Here is a 27215-nt window from a genome sequence, read left to right on the forward strand (position 1 = left end):
CCTAATAAAAACAGTGGCAAAAGTTCTGGCTGTCCTTATGTATGCATGAGCATGTTTGATCACAGCTATCTTTTCAGATATACTTGTATTGGTAATAAGAGTTTCCAAGTTATTCTGTCTTGCTGGTTCAGGTGACAAAGTCTGTATTCCAGAGTGAAGTCCTAGACACAGCTTCACTCTCATCAGGGGTCAACCTGGCATAGCATAGCTTGGTGAACTCACAACCTGCAATTTATAATATTCAAAACAGTTTGATTAAACCTCAGTGGAACTTAAAGCAATGTTAGTGTCCCATCACAAAATGTTTGGCATAAAGTGAGTTAGTTATACACAGTTCATTGCAGTTTACATTATTCTGAGTGCAAAACTGATTTCTTTCCCAAATACAGTCATGGCTTCTGACTTTTGTGCCAAAATCCTGTGACGTGACAAACTATATGTGAATATGGTAAAAATAAAACAAGCTGATTGTATCTGCTCAGCTAAACAAACATTGAGAAGCTGATTGGACAAGGCCAGAAACCAAAGATTTACAATGATCTTAATTATTTGAATAATTATTTTTTAAAAATACTCTTTTTTGTAAAATTACATTCAATAATCACCTTTCTTATAGCATATGTGTGGCAGTTAACATAAATCACCGTGCGCAGTACTTCAATGTTCATGTCATATAATTCCTTCAAAAGATGAGTTTTTATCGATGTTACAATCATGAAGGTTGTGATTATAAAGAAGAACCTCACAGTTAATGTTTCTTGTTTGGTGGTTGTTTTTCCAGATGGGCATAACTCAAAACTATTAAAGTTGACCTTGATAAACATGATGATTGTGTGGGGTTTTCACTGGCAATATGTGAACTCAGTTTCATGTTAATATCTTTAAGGGTATTTGAGCAATGGCCATCATTGAAACTAACTAATAACATCAGCAAATGTTTTTGAAATCTCCTAATGAAAATTTGAGATTATAAAATGATCAAGAAGGAAATGTTTCAAGAGGTTTATGCAGCCTAATGAAGTAATCACCTTGTCCTATGAGGCATGAAGCAGCGGTGGCCTTGAGCTTCAGTAGAGTTAGATCATGTGTTCCCCCCTGGCTGGCCATGTGACGGCTGAAGTGATACGCTGGCCACCAGGATTTCCTCTCGGACCAGCAGTCTGCTACAGCGCGCTGACCCTCTGCAACGCCCTCTTTCCTGTTTTATGAAATGTTGGGGTTTTGTGACAATAGTTTATACAGTCACTTAAAAATCAACTAAAAATGTTCCATTTCTCATGCAGTACATATTCCATCCTGATTTCATTATAAAATATTTATTTCTTAAGCTCACAAGAAGCTATTGGCAATGCTCATCTCATTTTATTTATTTTAATTTTTATTCCAGTCAATAAAGGCACTTTACTTGACTATTATTTCAAGTGAACCCCTTGAATGATTTTAGTTATGGCCAACTGTAACAAGGCATATTTATGATGCTATGGAAAGGGGTGTAACAAGGCGTATCTATGATGCTATGGATGGAGGTGTAACAAGGCGTATCTATGATGCTATGGATGGAGGTGTAAAAAGGTGTATCTATGATGCTATGGATGGAGGTGTAAAAAGGCGTATCTATGATGCTATGGATGGAGGTGTAAAAAGGTGTATCCATGATGTTATGGATGGAGGTGTAACAAGGCTTATCTATGATGCTATGGATGGAGGTGTAAAAAGGTGTATCCATGATGCTATGGATGGAGGTGTAAAAAGGCGTATCCATGATTCTACGGATGGAGGTGTAAAAAGGCGTATCTATGATGCTATGGATGGAGGTGTAAAAAGGCGTATCTATGAGGTTATGGATGGAGGTGTAAAATGGCGTATCTATGAGGTTATGGATGGAGGTGTAAAAAGGCGTATCTATGATGCTATGGATGGAGGTGTAAAAAGGCGTATCTATGATGCTATGGATGGAGGTGTAAAAAGGCGTATCTATGATGCTATGGATGGAGGTGTAAAAAGGCGTATCTATGAGGTTATGGATGGAGGTGTAACAAGGCGTATCTATGATGCTATGGATGGAGGTGTAAAAAGGTGTATCTATGATGCTATGGATGGAGGTGTAAAAAGGCGTATCTATGATGCTATGGATGGAGGTGTAAAAAGGCGTATCTATGATGCTATGGATGGAGGTGTAAAAAGTGTATCTATGAGGTTATGGATGGAGGTGTAAAAAGTGTATCTATGATGCTATGGATGGAGGTGTAAAAAGGCGTATCTATGATGCTATGGATGGAGGTGTAAAAAGGCGTATCTATGATGCTATGGATGGAGGTGTAAAATGGCGTATCTATGATGCTATGGATGGAGGTGTAAAAAGGCGTATCTATGAGGTTATGGATGGAGGTGTAAAATGGCGTATCTATGAGGGTATGGATGGAGGTGTAAAAAGGCGTATCTATGATGCTATGGATGGAGGTGTAAAAATGTAAAATGGCGTATCTATGATGCTATGGATGGAGGTGTAAAAAGGCGTATCTATGATGCTATGGATGGAGGTGTAAAAAGGCGTATCTATGAGGTTATGGATGGAGGTGTAAAATGGCGTATCTATGATGCTATGGATGGAGGTGTAAAAAGGTGTATCTATGATGCTATGGATGGAGGTGTAAAAAGGCGTATCTATGATGCTATGGATGGAGGTGTAAAAAGGCGTATCTATGATGCTATGGATGGAGGTGTAAAAAGTGTATCTATGAGGTTATGGATGGAGGTGTAAAAAGTGTATCTATGATGCTATGGATGGAGGTGTAAAAAGGCGTATCTATGATGCTATGGATGGAGGTGTAAAAAGGCGTATCTATGAGGTTATGGATGGAGGTGTAAAAAGTGTATCTATGATGCTATGGATGGAGGTGTAAAAAGGTGTATCTATGAGGTTATGGATGGAGGTGTAACAAGGGATATTTATGAGGATATGGATGGATGAGTGTAATGGCGAGTAATCCATGTTCTTGTCTATTGGATTGTTGAGTGACAACCAGCATTGTGTTTATTTCTTTATAAGGATAAACTATAATATTTCTATGCTTAAATGTCACAATTGACTTGTAAATGATAATGTATTAATACCAACCAGTCAATGAACAAGTTAATAACATATACCATACTAAAATGAGAAATTTCAAATTTCAAAAATTCTAATCCCCCTGACCTATACCTGTATAGCAGGTGTTCCAGGCAGTTGATCAGCTGTTGCCATGGTGACAGGTCATTCTGCCACACAGCGTAGTCCAATAGCTGGAAGAGATGGCCTATCTGAGATTCTGCAATATAAGGAAACCTTGGTGTTATATCTACAAAATAAATAATAATTTTATTGTAAAGGTGAACAATATAACATCTGAAAGGTATTGTTACATAAATATAGAGTCACATTCTGTTCAATCCAAATCAGAAATTAATCACTGTCTGTTTTTGCAATGGTATAAGAAAATCCAACCCCAAGGTTTTCATTTTGGTGGTCAAGCTTCAAAGACATGCAGTCATCATGGTATTGATTGGACAAGTTCCCTCACACATTTTTACATTCTATGAAAGCAGTAACAGTTATGTTCCTAGCTCACCTGGGGGTAGTCTCTTACACAGCTCTATAACAAGCGCATCTGATGGAGAAAGGGTGGCAATTTTCTGAGGAAAAATAAATAAATTATCTACCACATTTTGACTCTTGAGATGGACAGTTTATTAATTGAGCGGACTCATTTGATTTTACAAAACTTAAAGTATATGCAGCTGCAATATAATTACCCTTTACATAAGTTTCTTCATTTAAAAAAATATAATTGAACTAACATTTTAATTAGTGTTCAACCTACATTGTATATTATATGAAAATAACTTTATTTGTATGATGGCTCATGTTCCAAACAAAAGCCTGTGTGGAATCTGCCTTGATTGCTACATTTAACACATTATATTTCAAGTCAAATTATTTTAAGAAAACTTATGCAGGTTGGACACATGATGTATTCAGACTATTGACCTGAAAGTGTGACCTTCACCTATCAGTTAGTAGCCCGATTTTTTCATCTGACATGTGTTTTATGAAGTGAATATTTGTGGTAAGTATTCTCAAATACCACCAAGAATAGTTAACCTACCTTGAGTATGTTGAGCAGCTTCTCCTGGTGTGAATTGTAAGTGAGGAGAAACTGGTACATGTACTTGTGAGGGTGAAGGTTATCTGGTCGGGCCTCCAAGTAGCCCTGTAGAAGGGCCTCTCCTGCCTCAACCCCCTCCATGGAAACCAAAACCTAAAACATGCATGGTGTGATGTATCATAGAAGAACACTGTGAGGCAGAACAAGATATGCCCACAAAGGAGCCATAAGTACAGACACTTTCAGGAAATGGATGTCAAACTGGTTCGGGATATTCATTGAAATCAATAATTGTCAATTTGGTCAATGTTTTGACAACTCAGGAATCACTAAAACAACCAGGCCATATATCAAACATATCTAAAACAGTACGCCAATTATCAGAGTCACAAATTTGGTAAAGATTGGATAAGTAATTTTCAAGATAAAGAGCAGAAAAGGTCAATGATCAGGCTGGTTTTCAAGATTTTGTTTCCAACAACATTGCAACCAAATTTGATAAAAATCAGATGAAAGTTTATCAAACTATAGTGCTAAAATCTTTGGTGAAAAAGATTTGCTTGTCTTCGGTGAGCCAATCAAATTTACCATTTTTCAAATGGATGTTTAATAATGTAGCTTAAATATAACAATAAGTAAGGATATGTTAAACAAAACGCTCATATCAACTGTTGTAGCATTATCATTTCATTTTACTTTACAGTGAGCTGTAGAACTATTACAACTTAAAGAAAGTCAACAATTGACAAACTAACCTCAACATGTTTCAGAATAAATATATCCCAAACGCCTGGAACTCCATTCAGGGCATCAAAACACTGTAGAGCCTTTTTTGCATAGTTGCTTGTCTGCATTTCATAGTTTAGAAGACTTGAGTGAATATCCTGACTTCCTTTACCTGAAACATATTCATTAAAATCACATAATTATATAAGGCAAATTTCAACAGAAGATACCTTAAATAGAAATGGAATTAGCAAAAGCCCTAAATAAGCTCGGATCAAGATGGCCTGGTAAAAACTCTTGTTTTTGCTATATGTTTATATACATAGGCCCGTGGGTGATAATCTTGTAGGTATATATAAACATGTATACAGAATTTAGATGCTTTTAAAATATTCAGCAAATGCATTGATTAACAATTTAAAATGTTTTGGTTATAAATCAACTAATTTGTAAAATGATAATCAAAGCCTTTCTTTATGGCAGCCACATTAATGTCTTTAAGTCTTCTTTTAATGAACTTAGTGATCAAAATTTAATTTTAACTAAAAAAGTTCCGATATTTTTGTGGGGTCTAATTTTACATGTACAGAAGTTCCACTCAAAATAGAAATAAATGCAGCAAAATCAATGGTTTTTAGTGTGAAACAACTCTAAGGTGTTTCAAGCTGAACACCCACCATCAACCTTGTCCTGCTCACACTGCTGTATCTTCTGCTGATAACTCCGCCACTCGACATACCACACGAGGCCCAGGTATGCTTTTCGCAGTTTCTCATCCAGTCCCTCAACATTCTGGCTCTTACCAACTATAGATATGTGCTCCTAGGTTAAATGGAACAACATGGCCAAATTAGAACATTGCTTAAACTTATACTGTTCTAGTTACCAAAGTGATGAAATCCTTATGAGTTTAAGTTTTCTTCAACATCGTCAAGGACTGTAACATTTAGCAAATCTTACAATTATGATTTATTAATGTATCATTAAAAAAGAAAAGAAAACAACTCTACATATACTAGTATTGGGAATAAAGCTTTTGGTGAATAAAAGCACCTATAAAAATCCTTTCATGTATACAATGGTTGTTCGTTGAATTTACTTTTATACTTCCATGACAAAGCAACTATGTTTATAATTATGACAGAGGTCAAACCTTTGCAAAACAAAGTATAATTTATATCGTAAGATAGCAATCTTACAGGAATATGCAGAGGTCATTTTGACCTAAATCAAGTACACACAGCCTAAGGTGTGTTGTTAAGAATACCAGAAATCTAAATATAAAAACCCTGGTATCTTGCTATATTAAAACAAGAAATGCCGCAATGCGACGAAACCAGGTTTTTAATGATTGACAGAAGAACTTCAGCCTGTGTCTGTTTTCTATTTTTAGTAACAGTCACCTTGACCCTATGGACCCCAAATGCAATCCATTGAAAGGTATCCATAAACTCTTCCTTTATACCAAGTTTGGTCAAGATATGTCAACCCTAACTAAAGTTATTCAGTTTCAACTGTTTTTCTATTTTTAGTAACAGTGACCTTGACCCTAGGGACCCCAAACGCAATCCCATGAAATATATCTATAAACTCTTCCTGTACACCAAGTTTAGTCAAGATATGTCATCCCTAACTAAAGTTATTTAGTTTCAACCCTTTTTCTATTTTTAGTAACAGTGACCTTGACCCTAGGGACCCCAAATGCAATCCCATGAAAGGTATCCATAAACTCTTCCTATAGACCAAGTTTGGTCAAGATAATGTCAACCCTAACTAAAGAAATTCAGTTTCATCTGTTTTTCCTTTTTTAGTAACAGTGACCTTAACCTTGACCCTAGGGACTCCAAACACAATCCCATGAAAGGTCTCCATAAACTCTTCCTATTGACCAAGTTTAGTCAAGATATGTCATCCCTAACTAAAGTTATTCAGTTTCAACCGTTTTTCTATTTTTAGTTTCAGTGACCTTGACCTTGACCCTAGGGACCCCAAATGCAATCCCATGAAAGGTACCCATAAACTCTTTCTATAGACCAAGTTTGGTCAAGATATGTCAACCCTTACTAAAGTTATTCTGTTTCATAGGTGAGTTTGACGCCGCCCAGCCGCCCGAACAACGATGTTCGCCATTCTAATAACCTGGTTACACTTTGTGAAAACCTGGTTAAAAAACATATGTGGCTTTTATGTCATTTTCTCCCTTGACACAAAAGGATTTAATAACGTGGATTTTCTGTCAAATATACTATATGAATCTGAGCGCTTTAAATATGAATATATATACAGAGACATAATTCATGACAGATGTTTGTACTCAGCTATCTTTCCCCAGCATAAACATACATCAAGATTATAGGTACAACAAGTTGGACTTAGGTTTACTGACCTGAAATATATTAATAGCCTCATCCTTTTCTCCGATGTACAGAAGGTAAATGGCAAACTCTATGGCAACCTGTTGGCTGTTTATGTCTGCTAGAACCTTCATTTTGCTGTGAAATTCAATTAAAACTTTTAGTTAAGTTGAACCCAAAATTAACCATCTAAATATATCCTATGTGAATGATAAAATCAGGATTTTTTGGAATTGCTAAACATGCTAATATCAATCAATTCCTCTTTAATCAGTAATCTTAAACTCCCAACTTTTTATTGTAACAGAAGGGCGATACACGTAACTGTAGGTTACAATGGACTGTATGATGACAGCTTAAAGCAGGAGGATTTACTTGTACAGCTGTTGAAGGAGATCCCTGTTCTCACTCCCATGCATGGCCAGCAACTCAGACCCAACCTGCAATAACACAACATACAATGGAATTATTTCATTGGAATTCTTTTTCTACCTATGCAGATATATTATAAATATAGAAGAAAAGTGCTGCGGAGCACATCTGTTGTTTGTTTAAGTCAATCAAGGGGCATAACCTGACAACTTGACATATATAAGCCAGAGTTATGGGCCTTGAATGATATTATAATGCTGGTTCCTGACACAGGCAACCATTTTTATATACAATTCCCTAGGTTTGCTGTAAATGACTCATTCTCAGACAACATAGACCGTTGATGTCTCCAGTCCTTACAATAATCAAAATGTAAACATATGCTTTGTATCAATCATTTCTGGTTGTTTACTAAAAAGAATACGTTATGATAAACTTTCATCAACTGTATGGGATTGGCAAACATGAGTTATGTTGATATTTTTGTTGTTGATGTAAGCAGGGGTATATCTCCAAAAAAATATACTGCAATCAATGATTTACTTTATCCTAATTATAAGAATGAAATGACTTAGGTACGAAAATGAGTGAAATTGTTTCATTAGTACAAGCCCAAATGATACCTTCCATATGGTGGATGAAGATCCTGCAGGGATGCTGCATAGTTTCTGCAGTATATCTAGACTGCATGGCCAGCGTTGGTTGAGCAAGCATTCGTGAAGCAAGTAAAAAACCTTCTGTAGGATTGGCACAGGAGTTCTTTGCTTCTCCTTTGCATCCATAAACCCTTCAAAAAAGGCATGAGAAGTCATGAAACAAGAGCGAAATTACATCAACACTTGTCTATTTTATTAGGCCAACAAGGTACATAATTTGACCATAATTAAAACCACACTCATGGGCCTTGCTACACATATTTTACCCTGCAACATGTGTACCAAGTTACATTTCAATATTTCAAACAGATTTTGAGTTATAGCAAAGGCTCCAATCAGGATAATGTTTACAGCTCTACAGCTTCAAGCAATATAATAACCTAGGAAATTTACCATAGCGAGTGAAAGGATCTATATCAGCGAAGTCTTGAGTGACTTTTGAAATCCAATCCAATGCTGGGCCTGGTTCATTCCTCAACAAGGCACACATCTCTTCCTGAAATAATTAACATTTAATAAATGTATAATTTATTTAGATCTGTACAAAAAGTGATGTTTATGCATCTGCATAAAAGCCATAAGAACAAAATGTAGCACAAGGAAATGTATTTATATTTATTCTGCCAGTGTCAGATGATACCTTAAGGGCCCAAAACATGACAACCATTGCTCAATACTTTTATATTTTTAGACTAATATGGACGCCATGACAGGTTTGGGCCAGTAGAAGCGAGCAGACAGTAGTGGGAGTTGTATAGGGCTGTACAGATCCCTTCAATCTTATGAGCCCCATTTAGGCTGTGCTGGGCCTTTTAACCTTAAAACAAAATGCAACAGTCCATTATAAGCCCCTTACTGGTTTGAATCTGATTGTACCCAAATAAGCTGTGTACGGTTCACATTGGACAGTCATGACTAAATTAAACAGCTGGGTGGACTCCCCCTTCCTCTTGGCTTGGGATGACCTAAAGGTCTGACTTAAGCATAAGGTTTTGGAGAAAATATAATTCCTGCCCAGAGCATTGCAATTAAGTGCTAACACTTTTCTTAATTGATCTTATTGGTCCTTGCCAAAATAATTGGTCTTGCAGTAAATCAAATCCGAAGAGGATACAAATCCAGAACACCTGTTAAAACAACCATTTTTTAACGGTGTTCTATTATTCAAAAATCTAGATCAATACAAAGGCTTGCGGTAGCAACACTTGTGAAGTTTCATCTTGTTTCGTTAAATATTTAAAAAAAAAGAAAGGCAATTCAATGTTCTAATATGCCTTAAGTTGAAATGTAGCATGTGTGGTATGATGTCACAGGGCACATGCCTATCTTTGAGGCCTCACATTTATGTTGACTATAGTTCAAGATATTGATAAATAGAAGCGTGATTTCTATTTATCATCGATTTGTATCCTCTTCGGATTTGAACCAACAGTTGTTTCACATTTTCTAGTTGATAATAGAATGGTTCATAGTATGAAAAAAAACATTTATACTATTAAGTAACATTTAAAATATATATGTCTAATTTTAAATAGATGGGAACGTTTTGAATCTTGCTAGGGACGTTTTCATGGGGACGTTTAAACCAAATAGTGGACGTCTTGACAATAGGACGTTTTGACCTGGTACGTTTTGACCTGCAACTGTTAGAAAGTGAATTCTAAAATGTTAGTTAAACTATCATCTGAAAATTAAAAACATAATAAATAAGAACACAATTATTAAACAGAAATGATGCAGGATGTATTATCACACGTCATTTTTCATTACAAACACACAATTTTCTGAAAGCTTTGCTCCATGTTTCTCGATAATATTATTCCCGTACTAACTTCTTCACGGAAGAGTATTCAAGCGGTGCGAGTGACACCTCATCAAACAGATTGTTGATAATTATTGAATTTTGTTAAAATTCTTCTCATCAGTAAGGTAAATGTTGCGAAGTGTGCTACTTAAATGATATTCTTTCACTTTTGTTTAGTTTACAGGGTAAAATTTTATTTGGTGTCGCAATATCACATTTATGTTCGTGTTTATTTAAAAGTGGCATAGTACCTGAAATGTTCAAAAATTCGGATAATGCAGAAATTTATAACATAAATGCTTATAACACATACGTTAGGTATGTTGAAATTAGTTATAGAACATATAAAGTTGAATAACGATTCACTTTGAATAGAGCTTTTATTATATAAATGCATTCAAATAATGGTTTACATCCAACATACTGTACAAGTTATTTTATTTTCCAAAGCTATTCTTTATCAGTTTATGATTAATAAGTTATGGTGGTGGCTAGGGATAAAGTGCCAGGCTAGCCTCCTTTGACTTTGGTTTTCTTGAGACATGTCCACTTAAAATGGCTAAAAACATTTACTTTAAATCAATCTAGTGTGTATCAGCAAGACTGAACTACCCAGTTATGCACCAATCAATTGTAAGCACAGCCCCCCACTCCCCAGCTCTAGGGAGTAGCAGGGGCTTTGACTTTCGGTGTAGCCAATTTTTGGTAAAATCCCTGTCCTGCGTGAGGACAAACTGCTGGTGAAATGCCCCATCATCCAGAGACATCCTAGGTAACGTCTGTTCCCCACTATTTTCTGCGCGAAAACAAAAACACCGCATTCACTCGGCACTGTGGGCTGTCTGGAAGGTAAAAACACTGCCCATTTCCCCCTCTTTCGACAGCTGCGTGTATGTGATACGGTTTAAGCAGACACCAGAGCCTCACACTCAGTTCTTTTCTTTTTCATGTTTTTCATGACAATAATAGATTGTTTTGTAATTTATTTAATATTGTATATTAGTGATTTTGTTTTTTGGACCAGGGCTCTGGAGAGGGGGCGACTTGGGCGACGTGGTCGCCTAAAATTCCCAGACTTCGCCCATTTGTATCATCAAAGCGACATTGACTTCGCCGAAAATTTTAGCACATTGTAAATCTGTCAATCAGCGAGTATTTGGCCAATGTCCCATTAGTCAAAACATCACAATAATTCATACAAATTGGTAATCTCCTAATCCGATAATTGGGCCGTGTCATCCAATTACCAAAACATCGCCAGTAGGCGGAGCTATTGAAAGTTAACCAATCAGAATGTACATTCAGAAGACCCTGATCAAATGATATAAGTTCGTTAAAATGAGATACAATTGGAGACATAATTATGAAATATCGTGTCAAGCATTAATTTAAGTTAAAAAGTAATTAATATATGTATTGAACAAACAATGCAAGACATTTAAACATTGTTGCTTTTGACGGCCATAGCCATCTCGGGCCATCGGCAAGTAGGCGCTAAGAAAATCAATAACATGACGTATCACCAAATATTTGATTGGTTTTAGTGAAATGTTCATGATGAAAAATGATTTGTAAACACAAAAAAATTAAAAAAAATTGCTGTATGTAGAGTTTACTTACAGTAATTTTATCCTGTCACAGTTACGATGTAAAAAAAAAAATCGGCGAGATCGCCATTTTGTCAGAACAATTTTCCGAGTTAATTTTTCAACTTCCCATTATGTATTGGTAAATTTTTCATCAAGGACACTGATTTAAATGTCATTTGGTTCTTAAATGTCAGCATAATTAAAATTATTTAGCCAGAGACAAGTAAATAACAGCACAGCTGAATGTGACATTCGTACCCTATCCCGAACGTACCAAAACAAGATTCGTCCCCCTACTTTATTGACAGTTCATTTATGAGGTCATTATGATTATTTCAAATCCTTAGATGTATTTTTTTGGTTCATTTTAGATGCTATTTGGAGATAAACTATGTGACATTGACAAATACACTTTTGCTGAGCCAAAAATGATACATTATTTTATGAACATTTTATATAGTTATAGCAATCAATTTGAATGTGAATATAAACTGAGGTGTGTGGTATCGCATAGTTTTTGTATCAGGTGTTATAAAAAGTATCACTTCTCCCTAAAGTCTCCCCACTTCTCCCTAAATTGACTGAAGGGAGAAGTCACTTCTCCCAAAATTTTCAGCCTAGTGAGAGCCCTGTTGGACACAAGTTTAGTTTTTATTATATATAAGAGACCACATTGACAGTGTTCTCAATAACAGCTGGGTGCTGGCCAAAATGGACCGTTCAAATTTGGTAAAATTAGTGAATTTTAAGTAGAAACTGATTGGCTGCTTTACAATTTGAGATGGAACAATTAAAACTTATTGAGAACCCTGCATTGAGAGTTTTTATGGTGCAAAGTTTTGAACAGTTATCAGTGCCGTTCTAAATTTTATGTGATTCTTTAATTATATTATACTGTTTTACTTTTTCACGTTTCATTGAGTCAGACAATTCACATCACATTTTAACTTCTTGTGTTGATATTATAAAGCAAAATATGGCAGAAAAATACCTTTATCTTTTGAAACCACTATTTAGTTTACAAAATTAGGTCTTTATTGTTACCAGGACACCTTAAATTGTGTGTGCATACACATACTAGTATTTCAGGAGAGATGGGGGTCAGTTTTCAATTCTTAAATCATTAGACAGACAACCTTGGACACTGTACCAGCAGTTGTCTTATAGAAGCACTTGGTTATTTAAGAACAATGTTTTAGTACAAAGATAATGTGTGCCACTGTTTGTCTAATAGTGTTCCCCCTTTATTTTCAGAGACCATGTCAGCAAGAGAGACAACTGCTGTAGTTGTAGTTATGGGGTTATTGGTGGGTTATATTTCCTGCCAGGGAGCCCATCCCCCAGGCATTCCCCCTCCTGTACAGAACATGCAGCAGGGCCAGCCTCAGCATGGACAACATCAGCAGCAGCAGCATGGAGGTCATGGAGGTCATGGACAACCCCAACAGTTTGGGGTTAACTCTCATGAGGCAGAGTGAGTGATTAAATTGTTTTTCTTCCAGGTAATTGTAAGCAAAATCAGACATTTCTGAACATTTTGGGATTGCTATTATTTAGCTTAACTTGCATGTCAAAATAAAATTGTGAATTGAAATGTTGATAACGGTGATAAATTGGTTTATTTGTTTTTGCAGGCATATCAAGGAGCATCTGAAGGATGTAGTGGAAAAACCAAAGGAGGAGATGTCTGATGAAGAGCTGGAGTTCCACTACTTCAAGCTTCATGACTACGATGGCAACAACAAGCTGGACGGTGTGGAGATCACCAAGGCTATAACCCACTTCCATGAAGGTGAGACTTTGGGTCAGACAGGAAGTATAGGGTTACTGCTGTATAGCTGTTGTTGAACATTTTGTTTATGAAAAGAAATTGGACAATCAGAGCCAAAAGTGTTGTCAGGGATATGTCTCATAACAGTTTATTTCAGATAAAAGGTAAAATACAGTTGCTGAATTATCAAAGGGAAAAGTATTAAGTAGATGATGTTTTAATAATCCTTGACCAATACCTTCAGTTGGCTAAAATACCACAAAAATGAAATTTAAACTTCCTAAATTTCCTATAGGCATGTGCATTATTGTTGTTTTTATTGTTGTTGTTTTGCTGTTGTTAATGTTGTACAGTGCTCCAGATAGCCGGTTTTTCAATGGCGCAGCGCCCGTGCCCCTTTTCTTACCGCCCTGCCCCCTTTTTGAGTAGTGCCCTTTTCACAAATGCTCTGTTAGCACCAATTATCCTGTTAGTGCCCTTTTTACTATTGAAATCATTATAAAATATCGACAGCCCTTAATCCGCTGTCATAATTGAGACAAATTACGTAATACTTATGATAGTAGTGTTCCCGCTAGGTGTCACCATGCCCCCATTGACTGCTTAAAATATGCCGTACTGCCCTTTCATCTTCCAATGTGCCTTGTCCAAGTCATATGACAGCTAATTGTGTAGTGAGCAGACGACCAGTGTATTCATAATCGGTCATCTTCTAATCCAATAATTAAGAAGAGACAAATAGGGAAACATCGGCAGAAGGCGGAGATATTGAATGTCAGCCAATCAGAATATACATTGAGAATTCGTTCATTTAATGATTAAAGTTCGTAAAATGCGATAGAAAATGTGAAGGGATGGTCAAAAAGGTTGTCAAACACAATTAAATCTTTAAAAATAATTGTTAATTGTATTGTACTGACGAAAATCGCCATTTAAAAATTGTTAATTTGAAGCAGACGGTCACTGCCGATTTGTAAACATAACAAAGGTGGCGCTAACACAATCAAATACATCACTATTTCAGTAAATGTTTTTTAAAGTTTATTTGTAAAATATTCATGATAAAAATTTCATTGTAACCCACAAATATATGTCGATGCTTTATGTACTGTTTACCTATCATTGTTACGATCATGTCAAAATTCGCCGAAACCGCCATTTTGTCAGAACGAATTTCGGAGTTATTTTATCAATGTTCCATGTTTTATAAGTGATTTTTAAAGCAAGGGCAGTGATTTTTATTGTCATTTTATTTTAAAACATTAGCATATTAATCATTATTCTACCAAAGACAATTAAAAAAACAGCCAGGCTGAATGTAACATTCGTACCCAATCCTGATCGTACCAAACTAAGATTCGTCCCCTACATATTTGTTTTTTTTTGTGTATTTATTTATTTATTTGATTGCTTCAACTGTCTTTGTTTTTTTTCTTCATTTTACATGATATTTTGCAGAAAAATGTGACATTGCACTAGAGAAGACTCCAGACAAGTACAATCATACTACCACAGACAAAAAGAGAAATTTTAATTTTGATATTCAAACACACCCTTCCAAATTTGGAGAAAAAAACAAACTTTTTTTGTTCAAGTCTGGAAATCATGGAAAATGATTTAAACTGAGTATGAACACAGAACAAATTCGAGGTGGAGACCCCCCCCCCCCTAAAAAAAACCCATTGTGACAGGGGTGGACCCCTCCCACAACCACCACCAATCGCCCCTTCACGACTCATGTAGTTTGCCCTTTTCAAAACTCCACCCTGCCCTTTTCAAATCCTGGCTGGAGCACTGTTGTATTATGATGGTGATTGCCATCTAGGACTGTTACTTTGATACATGTAGAAGGGCTAGTTATCTAAATAAGGAAGACTGGCCTTTATATCTTCTGACTGTAACAGCTGGTCAAAAAAAGCTACGTAGAACCCGTCTGTTTAACATTCATATCTGGCCATGCCGCCATGAGGCAAGAAGAGACCTCTCGAAACAAGCGTGCTGCACGCCACATGTATGAGCAGAATTTGTCGCTCCAATATGGCTCTCTACAGGCCATTATGTGACCACAATAACAACAAATCTCCATTTCCTAATTGTCTGATGTGAATTCCTTTCAATTAACATGATGGTCACCCCGCTTGATTGCTCGTGATCAAATAGCAGGGTCCCATGAGACTTGATATCTCGCGCTACGTTGCCTATTCTTTGTACCGTGCCTGCGGGGTTTCCTCAGAATAGCATCCAAAAATTATTGTCATCTTTAAAGTTGAAATTGAAAAGTAGATACCACTTTTATAGAAGTCTTCCAAGAAAGTACTGTCATTTAAAACAGTTGAAAAAAACATCAGACAGCATTGTTATAAGTATTTCAAATAACAATGTTAAAATGATTTGAGTTAAAAAAAACAAACCTGCCTGTTAAATTTGTATCTTAAAGCATTTTTTCATCCCCCTGATTTTGAGATTATTTTATTTGTGTATTGCATGTAGCTAAAAGTAAGACAGCAGGTATGGTATGATCACATTATAGGTTGGAAAGTCTGCTTTTATTTTGTTTTTTTGAAAGCTTTGATTTGGAAGGGTGTTTAAGAATAAGTTAAGTACTATGTTACCTCTCTCTATATCAAACCAAATAATTTAATTCATCTTCAATCATCCCTTGAAAATTCAGCGCCTTCCTAAGAAGCCTTAACAAGCCTTAACTAGTAGTAATCACAAGTATGGGCTCATTAAACACAGTGGGAGGACCATGGGACAGAAAACAGGCTTTGAAAGCTAGCCATTTGTTCACAGCTAGCCAATAGCAGGAGGTTGTGTATTCTCACAGCTAGATGCTGAACAAATCAATGCATTATGCCTTATAAAGAAACTGGCATTATCACCGTTATGGCTTGTTATGATGGACAGTCGGGCATCATGAAAGATGTTGGTAATATTTGGTGAATAATTTATGGTTAATAGAGATAGTTTGCCCTCTTTTATGTTGTTTTTATGTGTTTTTATGTTTTTGTGTGATAACCATAGAGATTCAGCAGGTCATATTGCAAGGTTTGGTCACACTTGTACATGTAAAGAAGCCATGGAAAAACTTTGATACTCATTATTATTTCTATTTTAGAAGATAAGGAGGTTCAATTTTGGTATTAGATTTATATTAACGATTTTGTCATTATAATCCTATTGCTTAACATTTTGATAAAGAGTATGAATCTATTCACTCAAAGTTTGAACGTATGGAGCATGCTTTGACAAGATTTATATATTTATAGGTTAGATTCACATCATCGAGGGCTCAACCCAATACTGTCGTAACTCCATTTTTCAAAATTGTTCAGGAGAAGGAAAAAACTTTCTTAATTTATATGTGTTGGATATATTTAAAGTATTTGAACATAACAATTTTGTACTGTATGATAGTTTTAAACCAAAAAATATATTTTCTTCAAACATTGAACACAAAAGATGAATTTGATGAAAATTTGACTTACTACAGTTTTCCACCTCAAAAGTCAGATTTCATCAAAGTATATATTTATGCAACAGTGTCGTAACTTGACTTACGACAGTTTTCCACCTGATATTATTTCAATTTGAGAAAATATATTTATGCAACACTGTAGCACTTTTTATTTTTGTCATTATCAATGAGAAATATGGTTAATAACTAAACACTAATGAACAAATATATAATTATGATAATTATTATTACAACCCATAGTGCATCATGTTTGAAAATGCTCGTTATTTGAGTTGAATAGAGGTCTAACTTTACACCTAAATAATGGGAAAGGGTCAGGCTTTTATAATGATCCTTAAAACAATGAAGCATAAATCAGAACATAACAAAACATGACTGTATTACTTTTGAACATTTAATCACTCAAGTATTTAATTTTCACAACAAGATTTTGTTCATCCTGTATCTCAAATTTAACAACAGTGTTTATTTAAAACTTTAACAAAGAATAGATACATGATTTAAACATAAATTCAAAAACAGATCATTTTCGCAAAGCTAAGCACACTCAATACTGTCATTCAATTCTAAAATACTTTCATTTTATATGCTTTACTTTATAACAATCATTCCCATATAACTGACAAAAATTGGCAAATGTCTTGATAATTCCATCTGACTGCCTGATAAAATTTCTTTAAAAAATCAGCAAAAATGTTTTTGAAAATATAAAAAACATGACCTTCAAAGGAATCTTTTAATGATAATATTGACCATTGTTTTCAAATATTTGGTTTGTTTCCATAAAGGGGAAGTTCTTATTGATATACACAAGTTCACATGTCCTATGAGCTCTACTCAACTGGTTCAAAAACACTTTAGGTCATTGCCAGAAAATATGTTTTAGTCAAAGCAGCATAACACCAAGTAAAACAAGTAAAACATTTTTTTTTCGGATGACTTTGGAAAACTATTTTTAGACTACAATGTGTTGAATGCATGTGTTTCAAGCATCAATACAAAACAATCAAGTTTTTGTGTCTCCCCCATTCATGGGGAGACATATTGCTTTTGCCCTGTCCGTCAGTCAGTCCGTCAGTCTGTATGTCACACTTTGTTTCAGCTCAATAACTATAGAACGCTTAGACCCTGAGGAACTTCATACTTGGTATGCTTGTTGGTCATGACTTCTAGATGACTCCTATTAATTTTGAGATCAGTAGGTCAAGGTCACCGTGACCTTGAGGTGAAGAAACGGTTTCCGCTCAATAACTGAAGAACGCTTGCACCAAGGAATTCATACTTGGTATGCTAGTTCTGGGATCAGGTGGTCAATTGTCAAGGTTGTGGTGAAAAAACATTCTCCACTCAATAATTAAAGAATGCTTGCATCCAGGAACTTCATACTTTATATGCCAATTGGTTATGACTAGTAGATAACCTCTATAGATTTAAGGTCAATTGGTCAGAGGTCATGGTTGCAGTGACCCTGAGGGGAAAAACATTTTCCAATAATTACTAAAGAAAATTTGCACCCAGGAACTTCATATTTAGTATGCTAGTTGGTCATGACTAGTAGATGGCTCCTATTGGAATTGGGATCAATAGGTCAAAGGTCAAGGTCCTGGTAAAGACCGCAGTGACTGTCAGATGAAAAAAATCTGATTAATTACTGAAGAATGCTTGCACATAAGATATTCATACTTGGTATGTCAGTTGGTAATGACTAGTAGATGACCCCTATTGATTTTCAGGCCAGTAGGTCAAAAGTCATGGTGACCTTGAGGTAAAATAACGGTTTCCGCAGAATAACTAATGAACACTTGGGCCCAGGAGCTTCATACTTGGTATGATTTTGATTTTGAGGTCAGTAGGTCAAGGTCACAGTCACCTTCAGATGAAAAACAATTTGTTGGTCACCAGTCCGTCTGTCACACTCCTATCTGCTCGATAACTTAAGAACACAGGAAATTAATACTTGGTATGCAGGTTGCCCAGTTGATGACCCCTATGTTTGTTCTTATCCATTCCATAAGTAAAAATTTCAATTCCATCATTGATTTTTTTACACCTATGACCACACAATGGGAGAGACAAGCGCTTTTTCAAAAAAGCAATTTCTAGTCTTATTTGCGAAGGCTACCCTGGACTTTGAAACTGCAGTGTCATGTGAGAGTAGGAGGAAAGAGGAGTGGTGGGCATCTGGAATGATCTGCTTTATGCACAAGCTTAATAAATATGTTTATTACAATGGTTGGTTTTTAAATTGGGCTTTGACTTTCATAAGCTAATGAAATTTCCCCTTTGTCAACAAGATAAATCAAAGGTATATCATCATCTTCCTTAAAAAGACCATCATCAACATCAGCATCATTGCCATCACCCCAATCAGCACCATAATCATTAACATCAACCACATCAACAGCATTTCCATAAACCACATCAACATCATAACCATTAACATCTTCCCTATCAACATCATTGCCACCAACCACATCAGCATCATAACCATTAACACCTCCCCCATCAACATCATTGCCATCAACCCCATCAACAGCATCCCCACCAACATTATTCCAATCAACAACATTGCTATCAATACCACTCCCTTCAACATCATAACTCTCAACATCACCATCATATCATGCCCATCAATGCTGTTATTCATGATGTAAACTGTAACATCATCATTGTACAAACTTTTACAAACATTAACATTATTTTCAAAAGCATCTCTTAAAGTATTCAAATGAAATGTTTGAAGGAATTCTGAAATGTTATTTAAGTCTGCCATTGCCTAATTTAGAAAAAATGTAGCTGTCTGTGTCCTCATCATCTAAACAACCACATTCTTCACTACTGATGTCTGATACATGTGACCACTTCCTGAGCCATGACTCCGTTAATGTTAACGAAGTCCAGAACATCAGGAATGTCATCTGTTGACCAGTATGACCTTTTCAAATTGACATCGCTATAAGTTTGTCACCCTTAAATAAAATCACATCCATCGTTTCCTCATTCCAGTTTGTTGGTTGATTTGTATAGGATGTTACTAATGCGCACTTATTTGCTACACATTGTCTCCCTCTGCTACAAAACACTTTGCTTCCTCGATGCCTAGTAGCTTTTGCTTGGAACATGATGTGAAATCTAAAGATTGATTACAAAAAACTGACAAGAACTGTATTTGAATCAGCATTATTTGATTCCCAACCATTTAGACTTATCAACTTCAGGGAGCAAAAATTCTTATCCAAATCACAATATTTAGCCTTAAGTCTTCATTTTTCTCAAATATTAGATTTTCAATACCACATTAAAAATGCAAGCTATTTTAACTAGTATGGTATAGAAGTAAGTAAGACTCATTTATTTATCAAAATTCTAGCATAAATATCCTATAAGTTTGATAAGTAAGTTATGGAAAAAGTCAGTTTTTTTAGGACAAGACTTAATGCACTTAAGATGCTACTGCAATAACTTATATCGCCTCAGAATATCAAATATAAAGGTAATCATTTAACTTCTTTAAGCACACGTTACAATACATAACTCAGGATAAGGACTATTTCATAAGTAAAAAAAGAACAAATAAAAACACCTAATTACTGTAATCTTCAGATGTGGCGCAAATAAATCTTCAAAATTATTTGGATTTCATAATTTTTAACAAGTACATGTAAATGTTTACTGTTGCTGTTTTCTTTTCTGAGAAAAGTGAAATCACAGCACTATGGCATCATTATTATGACATCATTTTATTGAAATTCATTGAGTTACTACAGTGTTGCATATTTTTTAATATGGAACTTGGCATAGTTTTCAGTGCAACACTGTATGTAACTCAAGTTACGACAGTGTTGCATAAATGAAAATAGTCAAATTAAGATACGTATTTTGGACAAATTTTCATTTTAAGTACTTAAAAATCAATATTTTTCAAAAATATTTTTATGACAGATGGAAAACTGTTACAGCATGTGAAAAATGTAAAAACATCATTTTGTGAAAAAAATGGAGTTACGACACTATTGCGTTCAGCCCTCGTCATGATTTTAACTGAAAATATTATTAACAGGAAGATAATTTTCTAATGATCAATTTACACTAATTTTTATTGAAACTTTTTATGTAATATTATTGTTTTAGGGCAGATAGTAACAGACTCTGATGTAGATAAAAGTCTTAAAGAATCATTTCTCGCCTATAACGTATTTCTCATATTTTAGAAGAAGGTGATGAATCATTTCTAGCCTTATAACATATTTCTCATATTTTAGAAGAAGGTGATGAGGAGAAAGTAGCCAACTCTAAAGTGTTCTCTGATGAGGAAATAGCAAATATTGTAGACATGGTGCTTAAAGAGGATGATTTAAACAATGATGGGTTAGTATATGGATTCTTGTAGAATTGGTTTCATCAAGGAAACAGAACCTGTGTTGTCCTGGACCCCTTAACCCTATCCCCATCTGTCCTTTTTTGGTCAAAACGTACAGAATGGTGGCTAAGATGAAATTTTGGTCATCCGAAATGTTTCTCTTTATGTTTTGTATGTCTAATTTTATTTGCTTTAGCAACTTTAGCATGTACATAAGATTCAAGTACTTTGTTACTTGATTGGGTGATACAAATAAACAAAATTTCATCTTTGCCAATATCACTCAGCTGTCAGTTCAAGGTCAAGGTAAGGTTGTTTGCACTAAATGTAGCCTGTTAACCAAGTGTGGTGTGGCCAATTTCCAGATGATGGTGATGACCCCAAGGACCCTGCTCTCAATAAAGCATGGACAGATGAGATGATAGCAAACATTGTCGATGCGGTTATTGAGGAGGATGATGTTGATGGAGATGGGTAACCATGGCTACCATGTTACTATGGTGACAGGACACCAATTACACATTGTGCTTTCTGTCATTTCCCTGTTGTTGTTTTTTTAATGAAATGAAGTGAGAATTGTGTCTTTCATCTGAATAACAAAAAGTACAATTTGGGGTGTATCAACATTTATATTCTACCTGTACATATGCTGCAGAAAATCAAATGTACTGTTTGACTTCCTTGATTTTTTCCACCTGAAATTACTGGTAGTTATTTTCATTTATGAAGTTGTTTGATTTTCTTTTGTTAAAATATTCCTTTGAAAAAGAAGAATAATGAAATGAAGCACAGTGGGGAAATGGCATGAAAACAAGTAATTTGCTTTTGCAATGGTAGATTTGTATTCAGCAATTTTGCCTGGGCAACGTTTCAGTAGGCAGTGTTCAAGCTGGCACAATGTAGTGGTGAACGGTAAGGTGTACTATACTTACTAGAAAACAAGTCACTAGCAAAGTTTTCTTACCAAACTGGTGACAGTCTACTAACATACACAATGTAAGATTATGTTAACAATAGTTATTGCTATAGTACAAAATACAGCATGCCTCAACATGTATGGTTAATGGTAGAACTTTTTTTTTCAATTATAACATCCATAACTTATGATACAAAACATAAGAACACTGAGTCTAACATAATTGTTATAGATTTATCTCATAATTATAACTTAGGATGGTGTTAAAACTTAAGCTACGTCATGGTTCGAAACTTTAAAGTTCTGGATATGATCAATATATTCAGTATACTTTATTTAGTATAAATTATTTACTCATTTGTACGTAAAGTAGGTATATAAGCTGTTTTCATAACAGTTGTGATGGAAATGCAAATATAGAATTCTACAATGCAGCATTAAAGGGACTAGATACCAGATGCTCCCAAAATCAACAATTTTCCTCAAAACAAGCATATAATTGTCAATATGAGCTAGTATGAGGGTAATTATACATCACTTCACATGATTATAAGAATATTTTGAAGCTATCTTAAAGCTATGTTTACCCATTTAAAAATAGCACATAATGTTATCTCAGTTTATAGTGTATATATTTAGCATGTGGAAGTCATGTGATAAGTACAGATAAATATACCGTGGCTATTTTTGAAATAACTTGGGTTTACGTGGTAGACAAAATGGGTAAATTTTGAATTTCACAAACACTATGAAAGATACAGGTGTCGTAAGCAATGTGATCCAGCAGTAATTAAGATTCAATGCACTGTACACAACGAAATCAAGTTTTTGACAATTTTCTTTTTTCCTGCAGTTGCATCATCTGGTGTCCAGTCCCCTTAACTATAGCAGTTCCTGAAGCCATGTTGCATTGTATATTTCAGTTATATAGAATACGTGGAGTTTGTAACAGCCCAGCGTAAGGCCCGAGGTGGAAGCTAGGTTCTACATCTCCAATCAACCTCATCGCCCAATCTCTTGTCATCCCTCAACATTGTGTGTGATACCAAATCTTCATCATCTTTAGCAGATCAGGCTGCAACATGTACTTGGTCATTCCTACTTCCTGTTTTAAATTTGTTAAGGAACTTGAGTGTTCCAAAAACTTTGGCCATCTTACAGGCATGTTTGATGACAGAAAAATGAAAGACAATTGTAAAAACCACATTGTGTAAAAACCACATTGTGTAATTTACAAAATTTTCAGTTTGATTTTAATTGTGATTGTTAACACATTTTTAATGATACTTCACATTAATCAGTAACTTAACTAAAAAATTACCAAATGTTGCATTTATAGTAAGATGCATGGTTTTTGATTGTTCATGTATATTATTGAGTACAGTTGATTGTTTGTTGATTAATTTATTACCAGTATAATATCTTTACATATTAACTTCATTAAAGCCAATATTGATAGATTTTCCATTAGGTACCTAGTCATTTTTGTTGTCGTAAGTGAGGGTTTTTTTTCATTGAAAATATGTTTTTAAATAGATCTGACAATTTCTCAGAATATTCCTTAATCTTCTCATACAAATGGTATTCGGACGGTCTTACAGGTGAGCATGGTTAAGTGGTTAAGGCGTATGGCTCTTGCCCAAGAAATTGTGGGCTCGATCCTCACCAGGAGTCATTTCTCATAACCTCTCTAAAAGGACATCAGTACTGGTTTCTGTGCGGGAAAAAGACTCGAGAGTGATTCATATCAGCTCACTGATGTCGTCAGAATCACTAAAACTAATTTGTATGAACTGAACTAATGTAGTTATATTTCTTACTTTACATTTATTAAAATCAAATATACAAGTTGTATGAAAATGAATCAAAAGTGGCATTTTGAGGTTCTTACATTATCTTTGAAAGCTTACATCTTATTTGTTACATGTTGGTGTTATGGGTACTATATTTTGTGTTTGTATTTATTGTTGTTTTTTAACCAGTAAAGGGTTCATGTTTTACTTTGGCGCTGTTTCTAGTCTGAAAATAGATAATAAAAGTTGCTTTCTGTGAGAAAGTCAGATAAATCACTGATGACAGTCATTATTAATTAAATTTACGATTATCCATTGCTGCAAAACATTTATCAATTAACAGGTTAAAATAAGTGTAACAGTCAGTTTGAACTACTTTTGTAGACTAAAGTTCATGTACTTCTTGGTTTGTTTTAAGATTGTATAAAGGTCTGCCCATACCCACTGGCTGCATCAGGGCTTGTCCCATAAATTCTTGTAGTATTGCAGCTTTCAGAAATTGCTATGCAGTGAAAAACAATTTAAAATAAAATATTCAAATAATTGGACTAGTTTTGTGCTTCAAGATGAAATCCATTGTGTTTTGTTCATTCCCTTGTGTATTAAAAGAAGATAATAAGTTCCACTGATGTTTACTAGATCTAGAAAGTTCAATGATATATTATTATAGACTGTTATTGTGCATGAATGGGTTAGTCTGTAAATGTTTATGAGAGCTGTAGCCAATTGTATAACACTGGTTAATTTATCAGCATATTTTGGATAGTTTCCATGTAGAAGCTATTTGATTGGTCAACAGTTATTACACGAGGAGTTTTGACCAATCAATAAAGATTCTGGCTAACTTTGACCATACCAAAAAATAACTAGTCTTGTACAATTGACTACTGATTAATACTAGTATATATATATATTGTTTAGATACCATTTGCATCTATTATAAATAACCAGATGGCAGCATTACACAACTGTTTTTCTGTACCTGCTTTAATTTTAAATCAGATGTTGATTATAGACGATTGGTTTTAAAAATGGAAATTAAGTCTAAAGTTCTTAAAATCAGGCGATAAGTCTTCTCATTAGCTTTTGACATTTTTTGCTGAATTTTGCTGAATTTAGCCCTTGTATATAACTGGTTGATAACATAAGACATTCATTGGTGATTTTGAAATACAGCATGCTTATGTTTTTTAATATTTTCATCTGAATCTTCCAATATTTGGTGCTGGTAATATTCATTTCAATCACCGACACACATATACATGCATGAGTTTTATTCCTTATTATTTTAGCAATGCATGTATAACATACTGTTATATATATACAATATTTTACTTGAAGCTCTGTATAAAACATCTCTTCAGTGTGTTTTCTGAGCATTCACATGTGTGATTTTGTGACTTGCATTAAATATCCAAATAATTTCCGACACTTAAAAAATCTTACGGTCCATTTCTTACGGTGCATTCCAGGGATGAAAGATGTGTTTTTAGTTGTCCATGTGTCTTGTTTGCTCAATGTCATTCTGGAATACATAAGTGTGTCGTGTTTCCTTCTTGTTTTATATTGTCTGTATATGTGATTGTAGATAGATATATTTAAAAGATAAAAATTGGTTACAAACATTTCTGTTGTTGTTTATTGGCTTTTAAGTCATAAGTTAGAAGATAAAAAGATGATTGTGAACAAAAATGTAAAAACAATCATTGGTTATAGAAGATCAGGTTGATAAAACTTGATTTTAGCTTTACTGTTGTTTTTTTCAATAATAAGTCGAGGATATGTCGAAATCCTTGGTGGCGTCGATTTAAAATTCAACCAGTTCTCTGAATAGATCCTTTAACCATAATTGTAATGTGTGTGCCTGGTGACCCAGCTCTTTTTGGAATCCTTTGAGAGGGTATAGCACTAGCGGATGCAGGGGAGTTCCCCGCCCAAAAAATAAATAAAAATAAAATCGTTTAAGGTTACTTTTTATTTCAAAGTAGGAGAGATAAAGTAATGAAATATGCCCAAAATGCACCATTTTGAACTAGAAATTGTTAATAAAAAATAAGAGTACCCCCAAACACGTACATTTCGGTTCTGAGTGAGAAGCGCAAATCAAATGGTTACGCCTGCCTAAGATACGTCCCCTCTAAACGCGAATCCTTAACCCGCCCCTGTATTGCATCCCGATAACTAATGACAAATGTATAACTTAAACTTCATTAAACATAAGGGTATTTTAGTTTGTATGTTTGATCCTTATATTAACGAAATTCCTATGTGAAATTTGCATTATTTCAAGGCAAAAACACTTGTTGGTTTTATTTTAATATTTTCTCTTTAATTTTCACATCTTTTTCTGCACGCACAACCCTTTCACATAATACCAACATCTTGTGGGATCAGAGAGGCATTCAAAATTGAACTATTTGTCGGAAGGATACCTTTAAAATAAAACTTAGCACCCATGCTTCCAAGGATGACACCTGTGTAACAAAAACCCGTAAATCGGGTTAAAATATGTGTTGAGTGACTCCCCTTGATCGAAAGAAATATGGACGGGCGTTGGTATCGCTTTTGTAAACGAAGGACGGTTTAGTTATACTTTCACACTGATCTGCAATAATATTGATCACGGAACTAATGCAGTGGGAAGATCCTGCATCTGTCATAAAATAATGGAGAACTACAACAAAGATGGAACACATTTTTTCACAATAAATTTATTAATACAATCAATTAATACTGAATCATGTAAGCAATAAATATTCAATCAAAATGTAACAAAACGTTGCCACAGTTACAAGACACATAACAAACAACACACCTCCCATTCTCACATATTAAGTTTATTTCCGTCATTCATTCACAGCATCGCGGACACCCATGTGGTTTACTCTTCATTTAAACAGCATATAGTAATACAACGAGTATCCAAAATGTTCAATTTCGATGCACGTGAAGCACATGCAACGTTGGTATAACAGGATTACCATGATTTGAATGTCAATGTTATATAGGACATGTCTATTTCAAATGTTGCCTTATTCCGGCTTAATACCAAACGTGCATGGGCTTACCAAGAAACAAGTAATTCAAATTTAGCTTTGAATACGGTAAGTGTAAAATATGTTGCCTTCTTTCGAAGGTATATGTTGTTATATAGGTGTATTGAGAACACCATTAGTGTGTTCTATCTCCTATTCTTGGTAATAGCGATCTCGCTAAAAAAATCGACCACTATGATCAAAAGTCTCCTTTTT

At 34.8% G+C, this 27215-nt stretch overlaps 2 protein-coding genes across 4 annotated transcripts; one reads left to right on the forward strand and one right to left on the reverse strand.

The window, feature by feature from the left end:
• Positions 1-27: 27 nt before the first annotated feature.
• Positions 28-10176, reverse strand: LOC128207282 (TATA box-binding protein-associated factor RNA polymerase I subunit A-like). The gene is made up of 12 exons (XM_052910123.1): positions 10032-10176; positions 8647-8749; positions 8221-8384; positions 7601-7665; positions 7258-7363; positions 5549-5693; positions 4901-5043; positions 4146-4298; positions 3609-3672; positions 3203-3308; positions 1029-1198; positions 28-225 (listed from the first exon to the last, which is right to left on the reverse strand). The coding sequence occupies exons 1-12, from the start codon at positions 10053-10055 to the stop codon at positions 128-130; spliced, it is 1341 nt and encodes a 446-aa protein (XP_052766083.1). The 5' UTR covers positions 10056-10176; the 3' UTR covers positions 28-127.
• On the forward strand, positions 9856-25587 carry LOC128207286 (multiple coagulation factor deficiency protein 2 homolog). 3 transcript variants are annotated; one of them, XM_052910127.1, is made up of 6 exons: positions 9870-10182; positions 12901-13120; positions 13281-13438; positions 15908-15925; positions 21158-21263; positions 23095-25587. In XM_052910127.1, exons 2-6 carry the CDS (start codon positions 12906-12908, stop codon positions 23150-23152), a joined length of 555 nt encoding a protein of 184 aa, XP_052766087.1. In that variant the 5' UTR covers positions 9870-10182; positions 12901-12905; the 3' UTR covers positions 23153-25587. The 3 variants fall into 3 exon arrangements, with proteins under 3 accessions (XP_052766088.1, XP_052766087.1, XP_052766089.1); XM_052910128.1 differs by lacking the exons at positions 15908-15925; positions 21158-21263 and adding an exon at positions 21621-21729 and having other exon boundaries at positions 9856-10182; XM_052910129.1 differs by lacking the exon at positions 15908-15925 and having other exon boundaries at positions 9873-10182.
• Positions 25588-27215: the final 1628 nt, after the last annotated feature.

The sequence above is a fragment of the Mya arenaria genome, chromosome 11, assembly GCF_026914265.1.
Source record: "Mya arenaria isolate MELC-2E11 chromosome 11, ASM2691426v1".
In the NCBI taxonomy this organism is placed as follows: Eukaryota; Metazoa; Mollusca; class Bivalvia; order Myida; family Myidae; genus Mya; species Mya arenaria.

Bases quoted from the DNA above. Each gene is read 5' to 3' on its own strand.
- LOC128207286 (XM_052910127.1), top strand. From the start codon at position 12,906: ATGTCAGCAAGAGAGACAACTGCTGTAGTTGTAGTTATGGGGTTATTG. The intron at 13,121-13,280 runs GTGAGTGATTAA...TTGTTTTTGCAG, and splicing joins GTTAACTCTCATGAGGCAGA to GCATATCAAGGAGCATCTGA. The intron at 21,264-23,094 runs GTTAGTATATGG...TGTATATTTCAG, and splicing joins GATGATTTAAACAATGATGG to TTATATAGAATACGTGGAGT.
- LOC128207282 (XM_052910123.1), bottom strand. From the start codon at position 10,055: ATGGAGCAAAGCTTTCAGAAAATT. The intron at 7,364-7,600 runs GTAAATCCTCCT...TGAATTTCACAG, and splicing joins CTCCTTCAACAGCTGTACAA to CAAAATGAAGGTTCTAGCAG. The intron at 3,673-4,145 runs GTAGGTTAACTA...ATTTTTCCTCAG, and splicing joins AGCTGCTCAACATACTCAAG to AAAATTGCCACCCTTTCTCC.